The sequence below is a fragment of the Caretta caretta genome, chromosome 17 (assembly GCF_965140235.1).
Source record: "Caretta caretta isolate rCarCar2 chromosome 17, rCarCar1.hap1, whole genome shotgun sequence".
In the NCBI taxonomy this organism is placed as follows: Eukaryota; Metazoa; Chordata; order Testudines; family Cheloniidae; genus Caretta; species Caretta caretta.
The window spans coordinates 22,390,991-22,413,011 of record NC_134222.1 but is presented as its reverse complement, the minus strand read 5'-3'; the positions used below and the strand labels follow the sequence as shown (position 1 = coordinate 22,413,011).

At 52.5% G+C, this 22,021-nt stretch overlaps 1 protein-coding gene and 1 long non-coding RNA gene across 6 annotated transcripts in view; both read right to left on the bottom strand.

Annotated features, from left to right (window-relative positions):
• Positions 1 to 22,021, bottom strand: part of HIP1 (huntingtin interacting protein 1) — a 156,564-nt gene that overhangs the window by 5,215 nt on the left and 129,328 nt on the right. For 4 of the 5 annotated variants that reach the window (XM_048823731.2, XM_048823733.2, XM_075120836.1 and 1 more), the window contains exons 9-24: positions 21,550 to 21,607; positions 20,263 to 20,338; positions 19,633 to 19,767; positions 18,230 to 18,327; positions 15,673 to 15,745; positions 14,827 to 15,010; positions 14,337 to 14,425; positions 13,895 to 14,011; positions 13,497 to 13,598; positions 7,133 to 7,327; positions 6,458 to 6,605; positions 3,956 to 4,042; positions 3,072 to 3,179; positions 2,840 to 2,976; positions 2,339 to 2,449; positions 1,591 to 1,649 (exon numbers count right to left, since the gene is read on the bottom strand). In XM_048823731.2, the coding sequence (XP_048679688.2) occupies positions 1,591 to 1,649; positions 2,339 to 2,449; positions 2,840 to 2,976; positions 3,072 to 3,179; positions 3,956 to 4,042; positions 6,458 to 6,605; positions 7,133 to 7,327; positions 13,497 to 13,598; positions 13,895 to 14,011; positions 14,337 to 14,425; positions 14,827 to 15,010; positions 15,673 to 15,745; positions 18,230 to 18,327; positions 19,633 to 19,767; positions 20,263 to 20,338; positions 21,550 to 21,607 (1,777 nt within the window). The remainder of the gene's footprint in view (positions 1 to 1,590; positions 1,650 to 2,338; positions 2,450 to 2,839; positions 2,977 to 3,071; positions 3,180 to 3,955; positions 4,043 to 6,457; positions 6,606 to 7,132; positions 7,328 to 13,496; positions 13,599 to 13,894; positions 14,012 to 14,336; positions 14,426 to 14,826; positions 15,011 to 15,672; positions 15,746 to 18,229; positions 18,328 to 19,632; positions 19,768 to 20,262; positions 20,339 to 21,549; positions 21,608 to 22,021) is intronic. The other variant, XM_075120837.1, reaches the window with a different exon arrangement.
• LOC125623817 (uncharacterized) lies at positions 7,741 to 13,490 on the bottom strand. The gene is made up of 2 exons (XR_007353135.2): positions 12,349 to 13,490; positions 7,741 to 10,717 (listed from the first exon to the last, which is right to left on the bottom strand). It is a non-coding gene; the product is annotated as an uncharacterized LOC125623817 (long non-coding RNA).

The window sequence follows — 22,021 nt, the reverse complement described above, 5'->3', positions numbered from 1 at the left end:
CTGAGGAAGGAAAAGTCAAATACACAACTACAAACTGGGGAGTAACTGGCTAGGTGGCAGCAGTGCTGAAAAGCACCTGCAGTTACAGTGGGTCATAAACTGAATATGAGTTAATGTGACAGAGCTGTGAAAAAGGCGAATATCCTTTTGGGATGTTTTAACCAGAGTGTTGTATCTAAGACAGAGGAGGTAATTCTCCCTCTCTGCTCAGCACTGGGGAGGCCTCAGCTGGAGCTCTGTGTCCAGTTCTGGGCCCCATGCTTTAGGAAAGATGTGGACAAACTGGAGAGAGTCCAGAGGACAGCAACAAAAATGCTCAAAGGTTTAGAAAACCTGACGTGTGAGGAAAGGTTAGAAAACTGGGCATGTTTAGTCTGGAGGAAAGGAGACTGAGGGGGACCTGATATATTTTTCAAATACATTAAGGGCTGCTATAAAGAGGCCGGTGATCAGTCATTCTCCATCCATTGAAGGAATGAAAAGAAGCAATGGGCTTAACCTGCAGCCAGGGAGATTTAGGTTTGGTATTAGGAAAATCTTTCTAACTCTCAGGGAATTGGCTTCCAAGGGAGGTTGTGGAATCCCTGACACTGGAGTTTTAAGACCAGGTTGGACAAACTGCTGTCAGGGCTGGTCTAGGTTTACGTGGTCCTGCCTCAGTGCAGAGGGCTGGACTAGAAGACCTTCCAGTCCTACATTTCTATGGCTAGGTACAAAGCTAATTCCCATTCACACCCTCACGGCTCCACAGACTCCCCTCCCTGAACAGCTAAACTGGCAGGAAAGACAGAGCTCATGGGGCTCCTCTGCTGGGCACAGCTCTCCCAAGCACCGCCCACTCGGAGGGTGAGCACCCAGCAACATCACCCTCCCTACACGACGGGCTCCTCGGTGCCCTCTGGCCTCAGCCTGCTGCGAGCGAGAAGGGCTCCAGTGGGCGGGCGCTCTGAGGGTGCGCGCTTGTTCCCTCGGGGTGGAACTCCCCATTGGGTCGAGGGTGCCTAGGCCTTGTTCTGGTGCCCTGGGTGGGGAGCTGCCCCACAGCCAGTGCTGCCGGCAAACACAGGGCTCTCCCTCAAACAGCGCACAAGAGACCGCGGCTACCTGCATGGCTGTGTGGGCACCGGGGCTTGGATACCGCGTGCCTCGCAGTGGTACCAGCGTTGCAACACAGGGCGGTGAGCCTGCGGGGTGGGAGGAGCACGCTCCCCATAACAGCCTCCCCGCTGTCCCTGGAACATAGCGAGGTCGTGGGAAAACCCCAAGCATTTCTGTCTTTACTACAAGCACCGCTGACCCCTCCCCCTGTTGTATTTAGCATCTTCCTTTGCTTTCACTGCTTGACTGTGATGTTTTAATGGTTTTACTGTTGCTCAGCATGAATCAGCCCTTTCACTGCGCTTCACAGGCGGGAGTCCTCCCAGCCACGCTGGGCGCCCGGCCAGGGCCACAATCTCTGTTTGCAGCCCCCCTGCAAGTCAGCGGTGGGCTCGGCGTTAGGACCCTGCAATTCCTGTGCTCATGGCACCAGCCCACGGAGCCGCTCTGACTGCAGACAGCAAGCAGGGTAGATCTTGACTTTGTACTTACCTCTCATTGACCTCCAGCTTGACCCCGGTGTCCCCAGCCCGAGACTTGCTCAGCATATCCTGTTGAGAGCAACAGAGCCATGGTGTGAAACTCATGGTCAGGGTGTGCGCGGACACCTGGTTACACAGGACAACGCAGATCCTCACCGATCACCAAGCCCAACCACAGCGCCCTATCACCCCACACGGGGACCAGCTCCCGGCACTGTGACTGAAAGCCCACGGCAAGGGCCTGTGAGCCGCATTCCCTCGCCCCACTGCACAGCTCCATCTGCAAGCACTGTCCTGAGCTGCCGGCACCGTGCTGCACACCTGACCAGAGCTCGAGGGGACAGGAGATGGGTCTGGAGCAGCCTTTCAATGGCTCTGATTCTCCCAGTGCAGCATTAGCCTGTGGGGCCACAGTGGGTCCGGGCCCACAAGGGAACATACCAGATTCCAGCCACTGACATCACCTGGCTGCAACAACCACAGCTGAGGGCTGCCAGGCAGCTGCCCTCCACGTCTGGCTGGTCAGCGATCTCCTGAGACAAGCAGGAATCTGGGAGGCTCCTGGTGATGCAGCTTTCGGTTGCTCAGTGTGGGCTTCTGACTGGCTGGAGTCTGCCCTGTGGCATCTGCATGGCACTTGCTGTGTTACTTTGGTGACCCCGGAGCTGCTGGTTTGAATCACCGCAGAGCAGGGGTTGCTGGGAGTGAAGCCAGACAAGGAACAGCTCCCCACCCCCCCAGCCACTCTCCTGTCTCACCTCTATCCTGGCAACTGCTGTCTCGACAGCGGCTGACGTGGCTGCCATCTCCTTGTCCACCAGGTCCCCCAGCTCCTCCTGCTCAACGTCCAGGCCTTTGGGCCGAAGCTCCTGGGAGAAGAACTCGGGAGAGTGAATGGCCCGAGCAGGAAGGGGCAGCGGAGGGCTAAAAAGCAGGCCACACACACTGACACAGCCCCCAGCCTGCCAGGGCAGCCATCCCAACGGGGCACAGAGCAGGGCAGATGCATGCCCCAGGAGTTCCCCTTTTGGACCGTATCTCCTGAGGAGTTCCACAGCCTCCGGGGTCTGCCTCTCTCAGAGACCCTCGCCCCCGCCCCAGAGGGATCCTCCCAACCATGCCTGTGGCCCTTGCATGCCTGTGGCCCACTCTGGAGCAGTCAGTCTCCTATGGCCCTGTCCTAGGCTGCAGCTGCTCAATACGAAACAGGCCCCCTGCCCAGAGAGGGGTCTGACTCCAGCTCGTTCCAGCACTCTCACCTCTCCGATGGCGCTGATTTGGCTCAGGCAGTTTCTCACGGCGGTGCAGTCAGCGCCCCCCAGGGACGCCTCGTCTTTCAGGGCACCAAGGTAGCGCAGGGCCTCGCTCCCGCACTGCTTACATGTCTCTGACAGCACTGAAACCAGGCCACAAAGGCAAGAGCTGGCTGAGGAAGGCAGGAGCGTGCAGCGGGAACAGCCCCAGCCCCCTTGCCCCGGCGGGGATACTTACAGTCAGCAGGCTCCATAGGGACCATGTGGGAGGTGGCGCTGCCCTGCAAGATGGTGTCACTGATGAGGTGGGCAAATAGGGCCACGCACGGCAGCAGGCTGCTTACATCTGCAGGCAAGGGAGACAGAAGGGGGAGACGGCCCCTGCTAAGTCACTGGCCACCTCAGCGGTTGAGCCAGCCCCATCGCTGCCCTCTCAGTCCCTTGGGCAAACAAGACTTGCAGGTTTGAGAGGATCAGATTCAAAGACAGCTTAGCAGGTATGTTCCTTACTCCCTCAGGGCACCAGAGCCAGGCGCAGACCCAGCCCTGAGCCCTCGCTCACCGCAGCTCAGAGATCCCCTTCCCAGGACGATGTCCGCAGCAGCCATGCATGTGCACGCCGGCCTCAGTATCAGGTCAGTACAGGCACAGAGGGCGTGTGCAGCCCCAGTGCCTGCGGCCTCACTGCACCCTGGCACGGCTATGGCTTTGGGAACTACAGCCCAGCCCCCTCTGGACTCAGTTTCTCACACTCTGCACTGGAGCTGAGCTCGCTCTTGCCCGGCTGCGGCCAGGGGAGCCAAGGGCTGCTGTTGCTTTGCTTCTTGGGTGCTGTGGGAAGGGTCAAGTGCTTGGTGTGACACGCTGAGCGCAGGGCTCCAAGAGGGGGCGCTGTGTCCCTCACACACACGGCTGGCCTGTGGGCTGCGGGGTCTGAGGCTTGGCACATCCGTAAGGAGAGAGGATGGGATCTTCCGGAGGGACGCCGGATCCCTGTGGAAGCCCCCACAGTTTGCTCTGCCAGCACTCCTCAGCTCCGAGTAGCCCTTGCCGATGGCGTGCAGAGGAAGGTGCACGGTGAGCCCGCAGTGAGGGGGCTCAGGGCCCTGGCAGCTCTCTCACCTGAGCGGTTGGAAAGGTATTTGCCATGCACGCCCTGAAGCCGCTCTATGCAGTCGGAGGCAGCCAACGTTCTGCTCAGGAGATAATCTGCACGCACAAGAGAGACCCGGAAGGTACTCAGCAGTCTGCGCAGCCTCCGGGGCTACACACAGACTCACCCCCTGCCCATCCGCCTGCTGCCAACACCTGCCCAAGGGGCTCCCGGCAGAGCCTGCCCCTGAGCCACTCTAAGCCCCCGACTGAGCGATGCAGAGTGCTGTCCAGAGGGGCTGGGCTCTGGGACCCAGTCACTCGTTGCCCCAGTTACACAACGAAACCCCCTCGAAACCAGCGGAGATGGAGGCAGCACGGCAGGGCCAGCTGGCTGCATCTTGCTCCTGCCACCCCCGGAGCAGAGCACAGCACTTGGTGCGGGCGCTCTGGAGCGAGGGCAAAGGGAAAGGCCTGCGGGGAGTCTGGCCACCTCTGGGAATACTGGACTTCAGTGCATTGGGGTCCTTTCCAAAGGCAAAACGTTTGCTCTCCAGAAGAGTTACTAGGAGCCCTGAGGAGATGTCGCCTCTGGCAGGGCTCCCCAGTGTGTGTGTGTGTGTCGAGGGGGGACGGGACGACTCCATCACAGGAAGGACGGTCATCCCAACCTTCCCTGTAGGCTGGGGCAGAATATGAGCAAAGAGCTCCTGAGAGCTCCCAACCCAGTCCCTACTCCTGGCTTCCCGATTTCTGCCCTCAGCCAAATCCCCACACTATGACCGGAGCCCCCTCCTGCCAGGCAAATGCCTTTTACTCCTGAGGGCATTCTACACAAAAAAAAAATATAAAAATTCTGCACCAAAAAATTAAAAATTCTGCACACAATATTTTAAAATTCTGCAAGTTTTATTTGTCAATAAATAAATGCAGAGGCACCAGCATGGCAGTGGGGAGCACAGGCCACTGGCTGCATGTAGGCGGAAGATCACTCTGTAGCTCCCCAATCCCCCGGACACGGACTCAGCAGTGAGGCTGCACCCGACCCTAACACAGCACAAAGCCCTGCACCTGACCCAGAAACACCTTGGGGTCCTGTCTCCCTGCGCCAGGCGCACCAAGTGTGGGGCAGGCAGGCTCAGCCAGGGAGGATCCAAGTGTGGACGGGCTCAGTGTGGGGGGATCCAGGTGTGGGGTGAGAAGATTCTGGGTGCAGGCAGCTCAGTGGGGGTATAGGTGTGGGGGGATCTGGATGCACAGAGGCTCACTGGGGGGTGGGGGGGGGTTCCAGGTGCAATGGGACTCTGCAGGGGCTTCCAGGTGAAGGTGGCTGGGGCTCAGTGGAGGGGTCTATGTATGAGAGTCTCAGCAGCTGGGTCTGGGTGTTGCGGGAGTGGGGCTTCATGGGGTAGGAGTCTGGGTGCAGCTAGTTGGGGGTCAGGAGGCAGGGGGTCTGGGTGCAGGTGGGCTCCAGATGCAGGGGTTGAGGTTCCGTGGGGTGGGGTTCGGGTAGAGAGAGCTACAGGGGTTCTGGGTGTAAGGGGTGAGGCTTGGTGGGGGTGTCTGGGTATGGGAAGTCCGGATACATGGGGGTTGGATGGATGGGGGAGCAGCTCCCCATACAGTGACACCACCCCCTGCAGCTGAGGAGACATGAGGGCAGCAAACAGGAAGTTGCTGAACTTCCTGGAGCTGGGAGAGGTTTTTGGGGGTGGGTCTGACACAGCTCTAGCTATTCCTTGCAGGGGAAGAGGAAGTCCCGTCCGCCCAGCCGAGACTAGCAGCTGATCCTGGCTCAAGGTAGGAGCCACTGGCTGGGGTGTCCCCAGCCCTGCGGTGATTTACCTCTCCACTGGCTGTTCCGGGTGTCTGAAACGATGTACCTGTACAGCTAGGGAGTGGGGTGTGACTGTTCCTGCAGCTTCCCTTTGCTTCCCTGTCAGAAAGTCATTTTTTTTTGCGGGGAAGCAAAGAAATCTGCGGGGGACGTGAATTCTGCGCATATGCAGGGGTGCAGAATTACCCTAGGAGTAGCCTTTGCACTCATCTGTGCTGAAGATTTTAGGGAGGGACAGCAAATGATTCCTTGGGACACACCCCGAACGTAACTGACTCAGTTTACTGGACGCACACGGGTCTGTATGTGCACACACACTCTACTGCAACTCCAGAGCTATGGAACACTTGGTGAGACACCCCTGAAATGCCTGGCACTGGCCAAGCACTGCCTGAGTGAGGGTGAGTGGGGTTATTACCCCGGAAGCTGCAGTCAGTGGCACTAGCTCTAGGCCAGTTTAGCTGCCAGGGAGCAATCCTGAGGGTTTATCCTCAGCAGCTCCTAGGGGAGGCAAGTGGCTAGCCAAACGCTGAGACTGAATTCTGGGCCGGTTCCCCCCCGAATGGCACCCAATCCTGAATTAATAAGAGCTTTTGCCCCTTGTGTGTGAGCAGCCAGAGGTCAGTGCAGCTGGATACACCCAGAACAGAGGGGGGAGCCAGCCCAACCCTTACGGCAAGGCAGCTAGGCCATACCTGCGGAGCTCGTGCAGCTGATGTGGGTGGGGTCATCGAGTCGGTTCAGGGAGTCCTGCACTATCTGCTCTGCCTCCTGCACCGTGCACTGCAGCAAGGCAAACTGCTCGTCCAGGAGCCGCTGCTGAAGGGCCTGCTCACGGCTCTCCTGAAGGACACACAAAGAGAGGAGAGAGCTCAGGGCCTTCCCAAGCTGCAGCCAGGACACCCTGGCACCCAGGAGGCTCTGGTCAAGAACGGCAAGCCCACTGACATGACAGAGCCATGTAATCGAAAGAGTAAGGGCCGTACCTGGCTGCTCTGGCTCCAGTTCCTTCCAGCAGGAGGAAAGGGGGCAGAAGGGGACTAAAACACCACAGCCATGGAGTGTTCCCCTAATCTTTCCATTTAAGGAAGAAGAGTTTTGGGGCTATCAGTTCCTAGCATGCAATGCTCCATCTTGACCCGAGCAGCCAAGCCAGGAGGAGTCCAACAGCACTGCATGCTGGGACGTGCAGCCTCCACGCATCACAGCTCCACAGCCTTAGGGCTACTGCATTTCACACAAGAGCTGCCCTTGGACTCCGGCCAATGCACTGGGGGAAGTCGGGGTGCCCGGGTGCTCAGCGGATGGAGTGTGGCTGTTGCCATGTTGCTGTCCACCTTGGGCATCCCCAAACCGGCAGACAGCAGTACCTTCTCTCCCAGCTGGATCTGCAGTGTCTCCAGCGTTCTGCTGCTGCTCTCCTTCTCGCTGTCCAGAGTGTCCTTTAGCTGCTGTAGCTCGGCCTGCAACGACGCCACCTCCTGGCTGTGCTGGGCCACTGCCACCACCAAGGTGTCCCTCTCCTGCTCCAAGCCCGCTGTCTTGGTGCTACGCTCTGCCTCCGACTGCAGGGCAAAGGGAACAGAGGGAGGAATGGGGAAGAGAAACGATGAGGGTGGACCAAGCACCCTCATTCTGGGATCCCTCCTCCCCTACTATATTCCAAAATTAAACCACCTCAGAGCCCAGTGTGCTGGGAAAGCGAGTTCCTGCCGCCTGCCATGTGACGTCAGCCTGTCCCGCTGGCAGGCTGAGCACACCCAGACTTACCAGAAGATACCCACTTCCACTGCTGCTCCACAAGCAGCAAGCTCCCAGCCAGGGAGATCTCACTGGGGGAAGCACGCGCTCCAGTGGGTTCCCCAAGAATTGAAATGGGGGGGGGTGTTCGAATTTACAGGGGGGGTTGTCAGGGCTGATGAGCGGTGAGACTGTGAGGGTGAAGGTGGGCTGTATGGCACCATAGTAAAAACTGAAAAACGTTTCATGACCATTTTATTAGATTTAACTCATGTTTTAAAATCATCACACAAATTAAAGTTGGCTACTCAAGCCTTCTGTGAAGCACTACGTCGCCATCCTTCTTGGTTTCTTGTTATACTTTTGCACAACTCTGTTAATGAACTTCTGGAATGCCATGCGTTCATCTTTGGTGGCTTCTCGTGTGTCCGGTACTTCCACTCCTTCAATTGATATGCTCATTAGTTCATTCACATAATCAGGCAGAAGGCGACTTCTTTCAGAACACAAAATTCTATTCAATGATGAAAAAGAACGCTCAGCTGTAGCTGTTGTGACTGGGAGTAGCAAGAGATGAATTCCTACTTCTTTCATCCCAGGAAACAGAGCACAAAGATCAGGTCGAGCCACTAGTGATGATAAAAAAGAAGTTGAAGTCAAATATTCATTCATTCGTCATATGATATTCCACTCTGTGTTCAAATTCTCTATTCTGTCCTGAGCACACAGCAGCCCCATTGCTGGTAGTGCCTCACTCCACTCAACTGTCGGTGTTTTATAGGACAGGGATCTGTAAAAGCTATGCAGAGGTTGAGCAGAACCTAGAAGTCGCTGGTGTAGATTTTTAAGAATCAAGTCTGTATTTTTTCAGTTGTCTTAAACACTTCTGTCTTCTTCACTTAAGGATTCAATATAAATGCCTTCATTAGTCAATTTCTGGACTGAAGTCTTTGCTTCTTCCAGTACTTTTTCAATAGATAGAATCATAGAATATCAGGGTTGGAAAGGACCTCAGGAGGTCTTCTAGTCCAACCCCCTGCTCAAAGCAGGACTGATCCCCAATTAAATCATAGCTCTCTGATTGATCCAAATGTAGCTTCTATTGCTGGACAAAGATCTACTACTGTTGTAGCAGATGCCTGGATGGCATTGTTTAATGACCAAAGTGGTTTCAACAGTAGATTTACAAGAGAGAGAATGGCAATACTATTCTCTGAACATAGTAGCAAAAGTAATCCACCAGCCTCACTACTTAGATCCATCCCATCTTGGTAGATACTTTCCAAAGCCAGTAATAATGGCTAGAGTAATTTTAAGACAACAGCCAAGGATCGCTCATGAGAAATCCAGCGGGTTTTCCCAGGTTGGACTAATTTGAACTTCAGTCCAGTGTATCTTCTATATTTTCCAAGATATTCAATCTTTTTGGACTCTTGCTGAAAAAAGAATATAATGAAGACATTAAATTTATAGCTTTTTTAAATGTTTTTTGAAGATTCTGCAGCTCGTACTAGCGCTGGTTGGAGTAGATGGCCTCTGCAGTGTGTATAGGAGAGATTGGGGTTACACTTTTCTCTGAGAAAAGCTTGTACTCCACCATGTCTTCCAGAGAAGTTTGCACCTCCATCAAATGCACAAGCAGCCATCTGTTTGGGGTCCAACTGACAAGCATTTAACTCTTCTAAGATGTGGGTTGTCACAGATGCAGCCAATGTGTCTTCTATAACTTGAACATCTAGAAATGCATCTACTGGCCTACCCCTGACATCAAAATAACGTACACAGTGACTTAATACTTGATGCCCATTTGCATCGGTGCATTCATCAGCCACGTATGCAAATTTTTTGAATGTGGTGAGAGAGTCTTTCACTTTTTCAGCTGTTGAGTCTTTCACTGTTGCACCACGTGCGTCTAGCCAGTCAGTTGAGTTTCTTGCAGCAAGACAGTGAGCATTTGCTGGTCTTGTTCGGAACCAGAGTTCAGCTTCCGGATGAACAAGTCACAGTGCACTTAACACTGGCCTCCAGTCTGCGGTGTGCAGTGTCTCTTGCCTAAATAGAAGGTAGGAGGCCACGGCCACGTTTGTTCGCATGAACTGTGTTGTCTCTCCAGCATTCTTAACAGCCTCATTAAGTACTTCTAAGATTGGCTTTGAGAGTGACTGGCTTATGAGGCTTTCTGCAGGTTGATGCAGTCCAGAGTCCTGGTGATTTGCAGCCTTTTCACGTAGTTTGTCAGCATTGGCTTTGCTGATCAGTTTGACAAACCAAGCTCCTCCACTTTTACCAATTATCATAGAATCATAGAATATCAGGGTTGGAAGGGATGTCAGGAGGTCATCTCATCCAACCCCCAGGCTCAAAGCAGGACCAATCCCCAACTAAATCATCCCAGCCAGGGCTTTGTCAAGCCGGGCCTTAAAAACCTCTAAGGAAGGAAATTCCACTACCTCCCTAGGTAACCAATTCCAGTGCTTCACCACCCTCCAGATGAAATAGTGTTTCCTAGTACCCAACCTAGACCTCCCCCACTGCAGCTTGAGACCACTGCTCCTTGTTCTGTCATCAGCTACCACTGAGAACAGTCTAGATCCATCCTCTTTGGAACCCCCTTTCAGGTGGTTGAAAGCAGCTATCAAATCCCCCCTCATTTTTCTCTTTCGCAGACTAAACAATCCCAGTTCCCTCAGCCTCTCCTCATAAGTCACGTGTTCCAGTCCCCTAATAATTTTTGTTGCCCTCCGCCGGACTCTTTCCAATTTTTCCACATCCTTCTTGTCGTGTGGGGCCCAAAACTGGACACAGTATTCCAGATGAGACCTCACCAATGTCGAATAGAGGGGAACGATCACGTCCCTCCATCTGCTGGCAATGCTCCTACATATACACCCCAAAATGCCATTGGGAAGCTTTCCTTCTTCGTAAACTTTTTGCAAGAGGTGCACCAGTAGCCATCTTTTGTAACTTCAATAAATGGGAACACTTTGACCGACAAACATTGGGAACTGCCTTTAGGTTTTGGAGACGCTGTTTCTTCAATAGGTAGCTGTATTTGTGCTTCGGGCTGGTCGGATGTAGATATACCACTTGAACCTTCAGATGACATGTTGATGTATTCTTGGTTCTTGATGTGTTCTTTACCTTGGTTAGTTTTTGAGGCCTTTGAGTGAAAAAATTGCTGTATTGTTTTTTTGTCTTTTCATTTTCACTTTGACCTGCAACATATAAAAGAGATATGAATAAAGTAAATGTTTTGTTAGGATAATGCAAATTTAACATGAGAATAATGCAAGTTACACCAAAACATATAACAGGTCTACATTTCTAAAAAAATATAAATTAAAAAAAAATGTATTTAATTGAAATTGACTTTTGAAAAGTAAGCCATTGTGGGATAAAAGGGAAGTCCTCTCATGGATCAGTAACTGGCTAAAAGATGGGAAACAAAGGGTAGGATTAAATGATCAGTTTTCAGAATGGAGAGAGATAAATAGTGGTGTCCCTGAGGGGTCGGTACTGGGACCATTACTGTTCAACATATTCATAAATGATCTGGAAAATGGGTAAACAGTGAGCTGGCAAAATTTGCAGATGATACAAAACTATTCAAGATAGTTAAGTCCCAGGCAAGCTGCGAAGAGCTACAAAGGGATCTCACAAAACTGGGTGACTGGGCAACAAAATGGCAGATGAAATTCAGTGTTGATAAATGCAAAGTAACGCACATTGGAAAACAATCTCAACTATACATACAAAATGATGGAGTCTGAATTAGCTGTTACCACTCAAGAAAGAGATCTTGGAGTCATTGTGGATAGTTCTCTGAAAACATCCACTCAGTGTGCAGCGGCCGTCAAAAAAGCCAACAGAATGTTCAGAAGCATTAAGAAAGGGATAGATAATAAGAGAAAATATCATACTGCCTCTATATAAATCCATGGTACGTGCACATCTTGAATACTGTGTGCAGATCTGGTCACCCCATCCCAAAAAAAGATATATTGGAATTGGAAAAGGTACAGAGACGGGCAACTAAAATGATTAGGGGCAGAAACAGGAGGAGAGATTAAAATGACTGGGAATTTTCAGCTTAGAAAAGAGATGACTAAGGGGGGATATGATAGAGGTCTATAAAATCTTGACTGGTGTGAAGAAAGTGAATAAGGAAATGTTATTTAATCCTTCACATAACACAAGAACTAGCAGTCACCCAATGAAATTAATTGGCAGCAGATTTTAAAAAAAACTAAAGGAAGTATTTCTTCACACAACATAAAGTCAAACTGTGGAACGCTTTGCCAGCGGATGCTGTGAAGACCAAAACTATAACAGGGTTAAAAAAAGAACTAGATAAATTCCTGGAGGCTAGGTCCATCAGTGGCTATTAGCCAGGATGGGGAGGGATGCAATATCATGCTCTGAGTGTCCCTAGCCTGTTTGCCAGAAGCTGGGAATGGGTAACAGGGGATGGATCACTTGATGACCTGTTCTGTTCATTCTCTCTGAAGCACCTGGCCTTGATCACTGTTGGAAGACAGGATACTGGGCTAGATGGACCATTGGTCTGACCCAGTAGGACCATTCTTATGTAAAAATTAATAATAAAAAAAATGTTTAGTACAGAAACTCCACAACATAATGACCTCTCAGATAGCAATGATGTGAGAAACAACCTTGGCAAATAATGCATTTTAAAAATCTTGGCCTACTAGGAAACATATTTATATAAGTTTCCATTCCCAGTCACAAATCTAGCATTCTGGAGCAAAGTCACTAAAATATAGTCCAACAAACAAATGTTTATTTAACGTGCCCCTCACTTTTCTCTCCACCGCACCCCACTCACCCATGTTGTCCTTGGTCAGTGGAGAATCAGAATTCAGAGGTGCTTTCACGTGAGTACACCTCCCAGGTGGGGGGCAAGGAGGCACCCTGCTCGTTCCTCCAGCTGCTCACTGTTCACTCTGGCCACTGCTGTTCGTTGTGCCACCGTTCACTCCACCATTCTGTTACCAATGGCTCTACGCAGTCACCTTCTGCTGCCACCTGCCACTGTGAGTTGGTCTCTTGAGGTTCCACCCAGCTCTCAGTGATTTCAGCTGAGCTTGCAGCTAGTGCAGTCTGGGCTGTGTCTTCCACAGAAGCACTGTCCCCACAGCAGGACTAAGCACTTGCATCCGATGAAGTGAGCTGTAGCTCACGAAAGCTTATGCTCAAATAAATTGGTTAGTCTCTAAGGTGCCACAAGTCCTCCTTTTCTTTTTGCGAATACAGACTAACACGGCTGTTACTCTGAAACCTGTCACTTAGACCTGATCATCAGTGATTTCAGCTGCAATGGTCACTTAACAGAACAAAAGACTATCTATGGAGCCTAATGAGCTCTGTCTTTAAACAGTGGAGAGGGACAGGTCCCCACCCTCTCTCTTGATGGCCTCAATCAGCACAGGCGAAGTACAGTTCTACTGACCTTTACTCATACAGTTAGAACAACATTTCATTTCCCTCCCCATCCAAGTGATTTGTAACCCAACCCCAGCCAAAATCTATCACTTGGGAAACACAGCTCTGTTTGCTGGATACCTAGGAAGATTAGGTGTGAATGTAAATACAATCTGGTCCTGAAGCCTTCCCCTGCAGCCCCAGCTAATCACTAGCTCATCAGGGAGAGCTCATTTAGACTTTGCTTACAAATCATTTGAAATTATTAGGTTGGCCAACACCACTGAAATGAACGCCCTGACATTGTCATAAAAACAACAGCTGTATAAGGAAGCTAGTCTATGTTCATACTTTTCAAATCTATGATACTTTTTCAGATACACATATTTTATCATACACTGTATATGCTTTTAAAGTGTGTATTAATGTTTCAATTTTAAATTCAAATTTCCGAACAGTCACTAAATTGGCATGTAACTAGTTCACAAAACTGGGGAGGGGGGTGTTGGGGAAATTCGGGGGGGGGTGTAGGGAAATCACTGATGCACTCACCTGCAAACTGGATTTCAGAGTGCTTTGGAGGGCCTGCTGCTCCTGCTTGCTGGCTGTGAGCTCTCTCTTCAAGGTTTCCAAGACCTCTGCCTGTTCCTGAGTCTGCAGACAGAGCAGAAGTAACCCTTGAGTGTGCACATCACAGGGTGGCACTCCCTGCCCCTGGGCTGTTCGTTACCCACTGGAGACCTTAGCTGCGAGCTCAGGATCTGATCACATCACCAATCTGCAGCCTTCTCCCCTCTCACTCCTCGCTTGTACCGTCCCGCGGGCACAAGACTGTAGACCTATCTCTACTGCACAGACTCCCTCACGCTGGGCTCTACCCACCCAGCACCCCCAGCTGACACTCCCACGCTCTGGGCCTTCCCTGCTCCGTTCTGCACACTCCGACTCACCTTCCTCTGGGCCTGCTCGCTCATGCGCTGGAAGGAGTCCTCTAACTCTTTCTTCTCCCGCTCCACATCACCTTGGGCCTGTCTCGCTACCGTTACCTGCTTGGTAACCTCTGCGTTCTGGGGAACATCAGCAAGAACTCATCAGCTGCGTCAGCCCCTGCTCGTCACCCACCCAGTCACTGGACAGGGCCGATGCCTCACCTCTGCCCCATCCTGCTCTCAGAGCAAAATCCTGTTCCCTGGTGTGGTGTAGGGGGAGAGGATTCCCCACAGGGGATCTTCGCCCACTAGCTTCCGGAATAACAAAGCTGGCTCCCCACAGGGCACGATGACCCATGGGTCTACAGTGGCAGATCCCTGCTACTCCTGGGCATGAAACCGACACAAAGCCAGCAGGAGGCTTGGCAGGGGTGGAATGAAGGAGAGGGGTACTGGGCCGTACCTTGCGCAACAGGTCAGCATGGTTCTGCACCAGCTCGCTGTACTTCTCCTTTAGCTTGGTGTACCGTTGCTCGTTAGCCTGCGCCTTCCCTGCAACACAGACACCCACGGGGTGAGCGACCTGGAAACACACGTGCCAAGGACGTCTCCAAAGGAAAATCCCATCTCACTGGGGCAAACGAGCGATCCCATTCCTACAGCCATTCCGGCTTGAACATGGGTCCCAACAGCACTCCCTGCTGAGAAAGCCCGGGACAGGAGTGGCCTGGAACTCTGCCCACCAACCCAGCCTACCCCGCTTCCTGCAGCGCCCCCTGCTGAGGAAGCCTGGGATTGGAGTGGTCAGGATCTCCCCCCACAGCCAGCCTGCCCTGCTCCCTGTTGATAGAAGCTGGGGCTGGAGAAGCTGCTAGCTCCCCCCACTCTTGCAGAAGAGGCTGGGCTGGGGACTCAGGGGGCAGCCCCCAAGCAGATCAGAGGTCTCTCCTCACTCTCTATCTCCGTCAGGCTCCTCTGTGCTTTCTCTGTGTCCTCCCACTGCTTCTTCAGCTCCTCCAGCTCGGTGCGCAGGAAATCGCTGTCATCCAGGGCCTGCTGTTTGAGGTGCTGCTGCTCTGCCAGCTCTGCCTCCAGCTCGCTGACCTGCCCCCTCAGCTGCACACCGAGACGATGGCTCTGCAGGTCACCAAGTGGGAGAGGTGGGCTGGGGTGGGTCAAACACCCTTCTAGCCCCAGCTGCCTCGATGCCAGCTGCCCTTCGAAGGGGCAATCTGAAGCCCAGCTCTTACACTGCTGTTGCTAATTAGATCTGGGCCAGCCAATCGAAGTGCCCAAGGCCCATAATTCCTAACAAACCCATTAACAAAAGCACCAGCCACTCAGCACGCAAGGATCCTGTGGGGAGTTATAAAACAACAGCACTCGACATAAGCCAGTGCCTGACCGGCAGTTGTCTAAGCAGCTGTCACTTGACAGCATGGGTGTCCCTGGGACAGTGAGGAAACCCGACTCCTCCCTAAGGTGGCAGAGCAGAAATACGGCCTCTGGTGCAGGCCCTGGGCACAGGAATGGTCTCTGCAACTGGGAGAGTAACAGCCCCAGGGTCTTGGAAAGGTGGCATCTCTGGAGCCATGCTGGGCCCCTGGTTCAGTGTGACTCAGTGGGAGGAGCTGCACCACGCCCTGCGTGTTTCCCATCCGATGTTCGGGCTACCAGGTCTGACCCGGCCCCGAGACACAGTGATCGCACCAGTGAGGTCCAAGATCTGCACATCGCTGGCCACAGAGAGCACAGCCTGCACACTGGGTTAACGTCAATAATATGGGCTATACAGTCACCTCCGCCTTGAAGTTCTCCAGCTCCTCCTTCAGTGCACTGATCTCACGGTACAGCTGCTCGATCAACCGGTCCCTGGCAAAGAGAATGACACCAGTTGCTTCCTCCATGCTGTGCCCCTTAACCCGTGACCCTGCGGCCCCACGCAGAGGAGGTTTGGGGATCAGATGGGAATTACACAAAAAATATTATGAGGCCAATACATGAACCCAGGGGTGCCCTCCCCTGGGATCCTGCGTGCAGCACTGGTTACCCTGTCTCAAAGAATACTGCAGAAGAAGATAGGGTTCAGGGACGAGCAATGGTCAGGAGCCTGGAACGCTCTCTTATCAAGAGAGAGAAAGAACAGAACTGTTTGCCTTAGAAAGAGATAGGTTTCAGAGTAGCAGCCGTGTTAGTCTGTATCCGCAAAAAGAACAGGAGGACTTGTGGCACCTTAGAGACTAACAAATTTATTAGAGCATAAGCTTTCGTGGGCTACAGCCCACTTCATCGGATGCACAGAATGGAACATATAGTAAGAAGTGTATACACACACACAGTGACAAAGTTCCTCCTCTGCCTTGGTGGGTCCTGTGCTTATTGGCAGATTTGCTTGCCTCAGAGGTTCACAGCAGCCCTCAGTTTGGCCACGTTTGTGGCTCAAATCTGCCGTTCACTCAGTTAGCCTCATCACTGGCCAGCATGGGGAAAAGGAAGAACAACAATCCCTGCAGTCTCTGCTGATCCATCTAGTGGTTTGGGGAACAAGCCAGAGACCTTCCCCTCTGGTGGAACCCACAGTCCAGGTCAACTCTTCCGGTATCAAGTAGGGAGTTGGGGGAATGGAGGCATGGGGGGAACCAGGGCCCGCCCTCCACTCCGGGTTCCAGCCCAGGGCCCTGTGGATTGCAGCTGTCTATAGTGATTCCTGTAACAGCTGCGTGACAGCTACATCTCCCTGGGCTATTTCCCCATGGCCTCCTCCAACACCTTCTTTACTCTCACCACAGGACCTTCCTCCTGATGTCTGATAATCCTTGTACTTCTCAGCTTCCAGCGGTACGCCTTCTCACTCTCAGCTTCTTGCACCTCTTGCTCCCAGCTCCTCGCAAGCACGCCACAAACTGAAGTGAGCTCCTTTTTAAACCCAGGTGCCCTGATTAGCCTACCTGTCTTAATTGATTCTGGTAGCTTCTTGATTGGCTGCAGGTGTTCTAATCAGCCTGTCTGCCTTAAATGTTTCCAGAAAGTTCCTGATTGTTCTGGAACCTTCCCCGTTACCTTACCCAGGGAAAAGGGACCTACTTAACTTGGGGCTAATATATCTGCCTTCTATGACTCTCCTGTGGCCATCTGGCCTGACCCTGTCACAATACATACAGAGAAGTTGCAAGTTTCCATACAAACTGTAAGAGGCTAATTAGTTAAGATGAGCTATTATCAGCAGAAGAAAAAAACTTTTGTAGTGATAACCAAGATGGCCCATTCAGACAGTTGACAAGAAGGTGTGAGGATACTTACTTTTGGAGAGGATAGGATGGGGGTATACGAACTAACGAATGGTCTAGAACTGTGGTTTTCAGCGGACTCCTAACCAATTTCAAATGGAGGTGTGGACCCCTTTGGAAATCTTAGGCACAGTCTGTGGACCCCCAGGGGTCCGCGGACCACAGGTTGAAAACCACTGGTCCAGAGGAGGGAGGTTGGGATCTTTTATTCCCTGAGTCTCATAACACAAGAGCATGAGAGCATTCAATGGAACTGAAAGGTGGCCAATTTAAAACCGTTCAAAGGAAGTATAGTGTCCTCCAATGCATTGTTAGCCTGTGGAAGTCATTGCTATAAGATGGAACTGAAGGCAAGAGCTAAACAGGTTGCAAAAAAGGGTTGGACTGCTACATTAATACAGAGAAGAGCTGTAATAGCTGGAAAGGATCTAAGCCCAGCTGCTTCATGGTGTGAGCAGATCTAACTACTGGGGTTAGGAGAGAACCTCCCCTGGGGGAGCTTATCCAATCACTGCCTCTTTCAGGGTTTTATCCTTTGCAGCAGCTGGAGCTGTGCATTGTCAGAGACAGGATACTGGGCTGGATGGAGCCCTGGGCCGATCTTGTCTGGCAAGCCATGTTCCTAAATGACCCACCGAGGTCCAGCCGCTGCTGACTGCCAGCTTGCAAGGGCAAGTGTCTGGGGCTGGAGGAGACTTTCCTTGTCTATAACACCACAAGGAGCTGCACAAGGCTCCGCTGTGCTAAGTGCGGGGGACATTGCCAGCTGCTGATTATGTGTTTCAGCTCCTAGCCCACTCGCTCAGGTTCCAGCCTACGGCCAGGCATCAAGATCCTATCGCAGAGCCAGCCCAGACTCAGAGAGCTCAGCCCGTTGCTCAGCACCCTTCACAGATGAACCCCCAGGGCAGGAGAGCCCTCACCCGTCAACCCCAGGATGCCTCTTGCAAGGGAGGCCCAGGCCTTCCCTACAAAACTGGACCGAGCCTTGCCTCCGCATTCACAGCTCCTTCCCCTGACACTGAACACGCCCCACCAGCAGCGATGGGGCCCCTGAGCCAGCACTCACTTGTCATCCTTGTTCATTCCATTCTGACTGTTGAAATTGAAAGGATCGTTACTGAACGAACTGCCAAAGATGTCATCAAACTTATTGTCGAACAAGCTCTGGAGGGGGAAACAAACACAGATCCCTGGAGTCAAATCTACCACCGCCCCGTACATGGCCAGAAACACTGCACATGGACTGGGCACCTGCCCGCCCCCGTCTCAGCCCCACCCCCTCACAAGGGCAGACTCCTCCCCCAGACACCAGGACCCCACTCGTTAGCAAGATTGGCAGCTGCCCCACGCCCTCTAAGGGACAGCTATCCCTTCCCCTTGCAGACAGACAGCTCCCATTAGCCATGGGCCCCTATCTTCTATGCAGCCTGACCCAGCTTAGGGCAGTTCTACTTGCTTTATTAAACAACAGGGTACTGCAACTAATCTGATCCAGATGGGGTCTGACTGGGACAGACAGACAACTGCGGCGGACAGAAGGCCAACCCTGTCTGGAACAGCAAGCGGAGCAGCTACTTATGAGGTACTTGTAGTGGTGAGAGTTAGCTGCATTTACCAGCAGTTGACCACTAGCTGCCAAAGGAGTTACTGGCATGACAGAAATCCCCTGGTCTCTTCATGTGAAATATCACCATTAACCACTACAAGAGGCAATGGGCCAAATTTGCTGCCCTGTAGCCAGGCAGTCATTTATCCTAGTGCAAAGTGAGTTTAAAATGCTACCACTTCAGAATGGCCGTGCTCCACGCTGGTGCAGGAGACTCCCCAAGATGCAGAGACTCAAACCCAAGAGCTGCAACTAGGGGAATCTATTGTCTGCTCCAAATGGTACTGCCTAAATAAACAACCTTACGGGTATGTATATACCACCCACACCCCCAAAAACCATTATGTTAACTGGAGATGTAGGAACCACTTCGCCTGCCACTGAAGTGGAGCCACCTCTGGGCTGGTGTATTAGCACAGGAAATGAAGCATGTCATGTGGATCTAGAACTTGAGGGGAAATGCAGGGGAAGCCAAATGCAAACAACCAGTCATCAACTAGCCAGGACACCAGAATTACCCCCTAAGATTTCTTCACCGACTCTTGGTTTTATGTCTTATTAGCCAGACAGCACAACACCCCCGAGGGCGCTAACTCGGTACTAGGCCCATGGGAATAAGCAGCAGTGATGCTGCTTCCTGTAGAGCCCTGGCTTTTCCATATGTCATACAGCCAACCACGCACCAGGCCTTGAGTATGTTATGAGACCTGAGATCACAGCCCTGGCAATACAGCCCCAGAGCCACTGCAGGGCATGCAAAGGCCAGGCATACTTCTCTTGGCAGCTGAACACCTTGCCAGACATAGGCAGAGCCAATCGCGGGCTCAAAGAGAGAGACTGATGCCAGGGGGCCAGGCGCTCACCTGTTGTGATGCTGTGTCCATCTCCACTAGATCGGTGATGGGCTCGCTGTCTGGGGACGAGGCCTCAGCCGGGATGACCACCACGGGACTGATGTGCTCTGACAGAGCCGAGGCCCGCAGAAAGTTGGGAGGATTCTAGTGCGGAAAGGGAGAACTGATGGCGGGATCTTGAGAAAAGCGGCTCTGTGGGACGCAAGGCGCCCAAATCTGCCTGCCGCACCACCCCAGGCAGCCCAAGTGGGGTCGTTACGATGCTACGAGGCAGCGCTTCGTCTCCCTTCTCTAGCACAAAGGATGGCCGAGTTAGTGAATAGTGTTGGTGCCTCCCAGTACATTTTTCAATGAATTTATTCTTTACCAACAAAATTTCACCCAGCTCTAGTAGGGATCTCTGAAAAGCAACCCCCCTGTAAGTGCAAATATGGCTTCCAAGACTTGGCTGCAGGCACCCAGCATTCAACGCTGGGGTTTAACTGACTTGCCCAGAGCTGTGAATAAAACCCAGGAGTCTTGACTCCCAGGGCCCTGTTCTAACCACTAGACACCACTGCCTAGTCACGCCAATGGTCACTGCAGCCCCTCCCTCTTAGCCTGTGCCCAAGGGCAAGAGCGAAGCCGTTTGGGTCTCACCTCTGGGAGCTGTGGGATCTGAATCAGCCGTTTGAAGTACTGCAGGTTGCTGGAGCGACAGAACAAATCTTTCAACCTGGAAGGAAATGGGACGTAAGGGAGGGGACTCTGATGGCTGAGGCAGATCCAGGCAGTCGCAGGATGCAGGTGGCTCCCTTCATTTAACAGAGCCCATCACTTGTGGCTCCACACCAGGCATCCCATGCAGAGAGGGAAAGGCAGCTCTTGACCTCAGTTACATGGACGCTATCTTGCCATACAACTCAAGGTGGGGATCCTGGGAAGAGAGCTAACGGCTCTGCTCCTTGGAACAGTACCCGGACATGTGCCTCAAGCCAAGTGGCGAACACACTGGTAAACGGTGAATCCAGGAGGGTGGGGCCCCTCCCCCATACACCTAGGGAGGGAGGGGCCATCACTGATGCAAAGAGCGGCTGAGACTAAGAATGAAGGGGAAAGAATTTACCAGCTAAATCCTTGAAGAGCCAGCCACCAGATCTATCTCCCCTGAGTTTCCTGCTTCCCTCATTGGTTTCCTACCCCTGTGAATAAGGTCCCCCACAGGGAACGTTCAGGATATCACAGCCTACCCCTCCCTCCAGGCTGGGGAAGGTGAAGGGGGAATGAACAGAAAACGCTCGGTACATTTCCAAGGGCAGAAGGATTGATGGACCCAGCAACACATTTCTAATCTGTTCATTGCTGCAGCATGCATGCACCATCAGGCTGAGGTCAGCCCCAGCGGCCAAGCTTGTTAACCCTTGTTAAACCCTGATTATCTTAGCCCCGAAAGGGCCTTTACAGGAAATGGCTCTGAGACTCCAGGAAAGCCCAGAGGAGATGGGCTGCACCTTCACATTTTCACCGCACTGTGATGACTGCACACGGCAGCCAAACCGCAGCTCAATGGTTTTAAATCACTGGCTGACACCTCCCATACAATGCCATTAGAGCCCAAAGGCCTCCTTGGATTTAATAAGGCAATTATTGTTCAGTGCCAATGGGTTATGCCAACAGCATGGGGGCAGAAAAGAGGCCAGCCCAGCTCTAGGATAAACATTTGTGAGCTAGGGGACTCAGAAATTAGGACTTTGTTCGTTTCTCAGCCACAGACGGTTCATTTCAAACCCAGGGGGCTCTTGTCAGCCCCAAGCCTGCCTGTAGACTAGGTCTGAGTGGCATGAGTTACCTAACCAGAAATGAACTCAGGAATAGCCGCTTTGAGCTAAAGTCAGCATGCAAAGGATAAGTGCCAAAGGTGACAGGCTTGGCATTCAGGGCACTTACTTTCTGAACTGCTCCAGGAAACGGTCCCTGTGGCCCTGTAGCGTGTCAGCGGGGAGGCCTGAGGAAGAGACACAGGATGGAATGCAAAGGAAAGCTCTCAGCTCCCAGGTCTCCTTGAGCACGCGCAAGGAATCATGCTCATTTCCAGATTGCTGAGTAGCACCACACAGAGGGACAGGGCTGCACTGGAGAATAGCCAGTCCTAGAACAGTTTACCACTGCAGCCTCAGACTCAGGGCCGGGGGCGGGTCCCCTACTACTTTTAGGGGTTACCCCACTTCTGACTTATGGGAAGGGATGTAGAGGGTTTGTTTTGGCCCCTTACTTCTCCCTGTGTGGTCAGCCACAGGGCCAGGCACTGCAGAGAGCAGTGACAGCAGCCACGGTTGTCCTGTGGAGGGAGCCAGGGCACGATGAGGGGTTGGTCCGTGGAGAGAGGGGAGGGTGGGTGTCCTGCAACCACAGCAGGTCC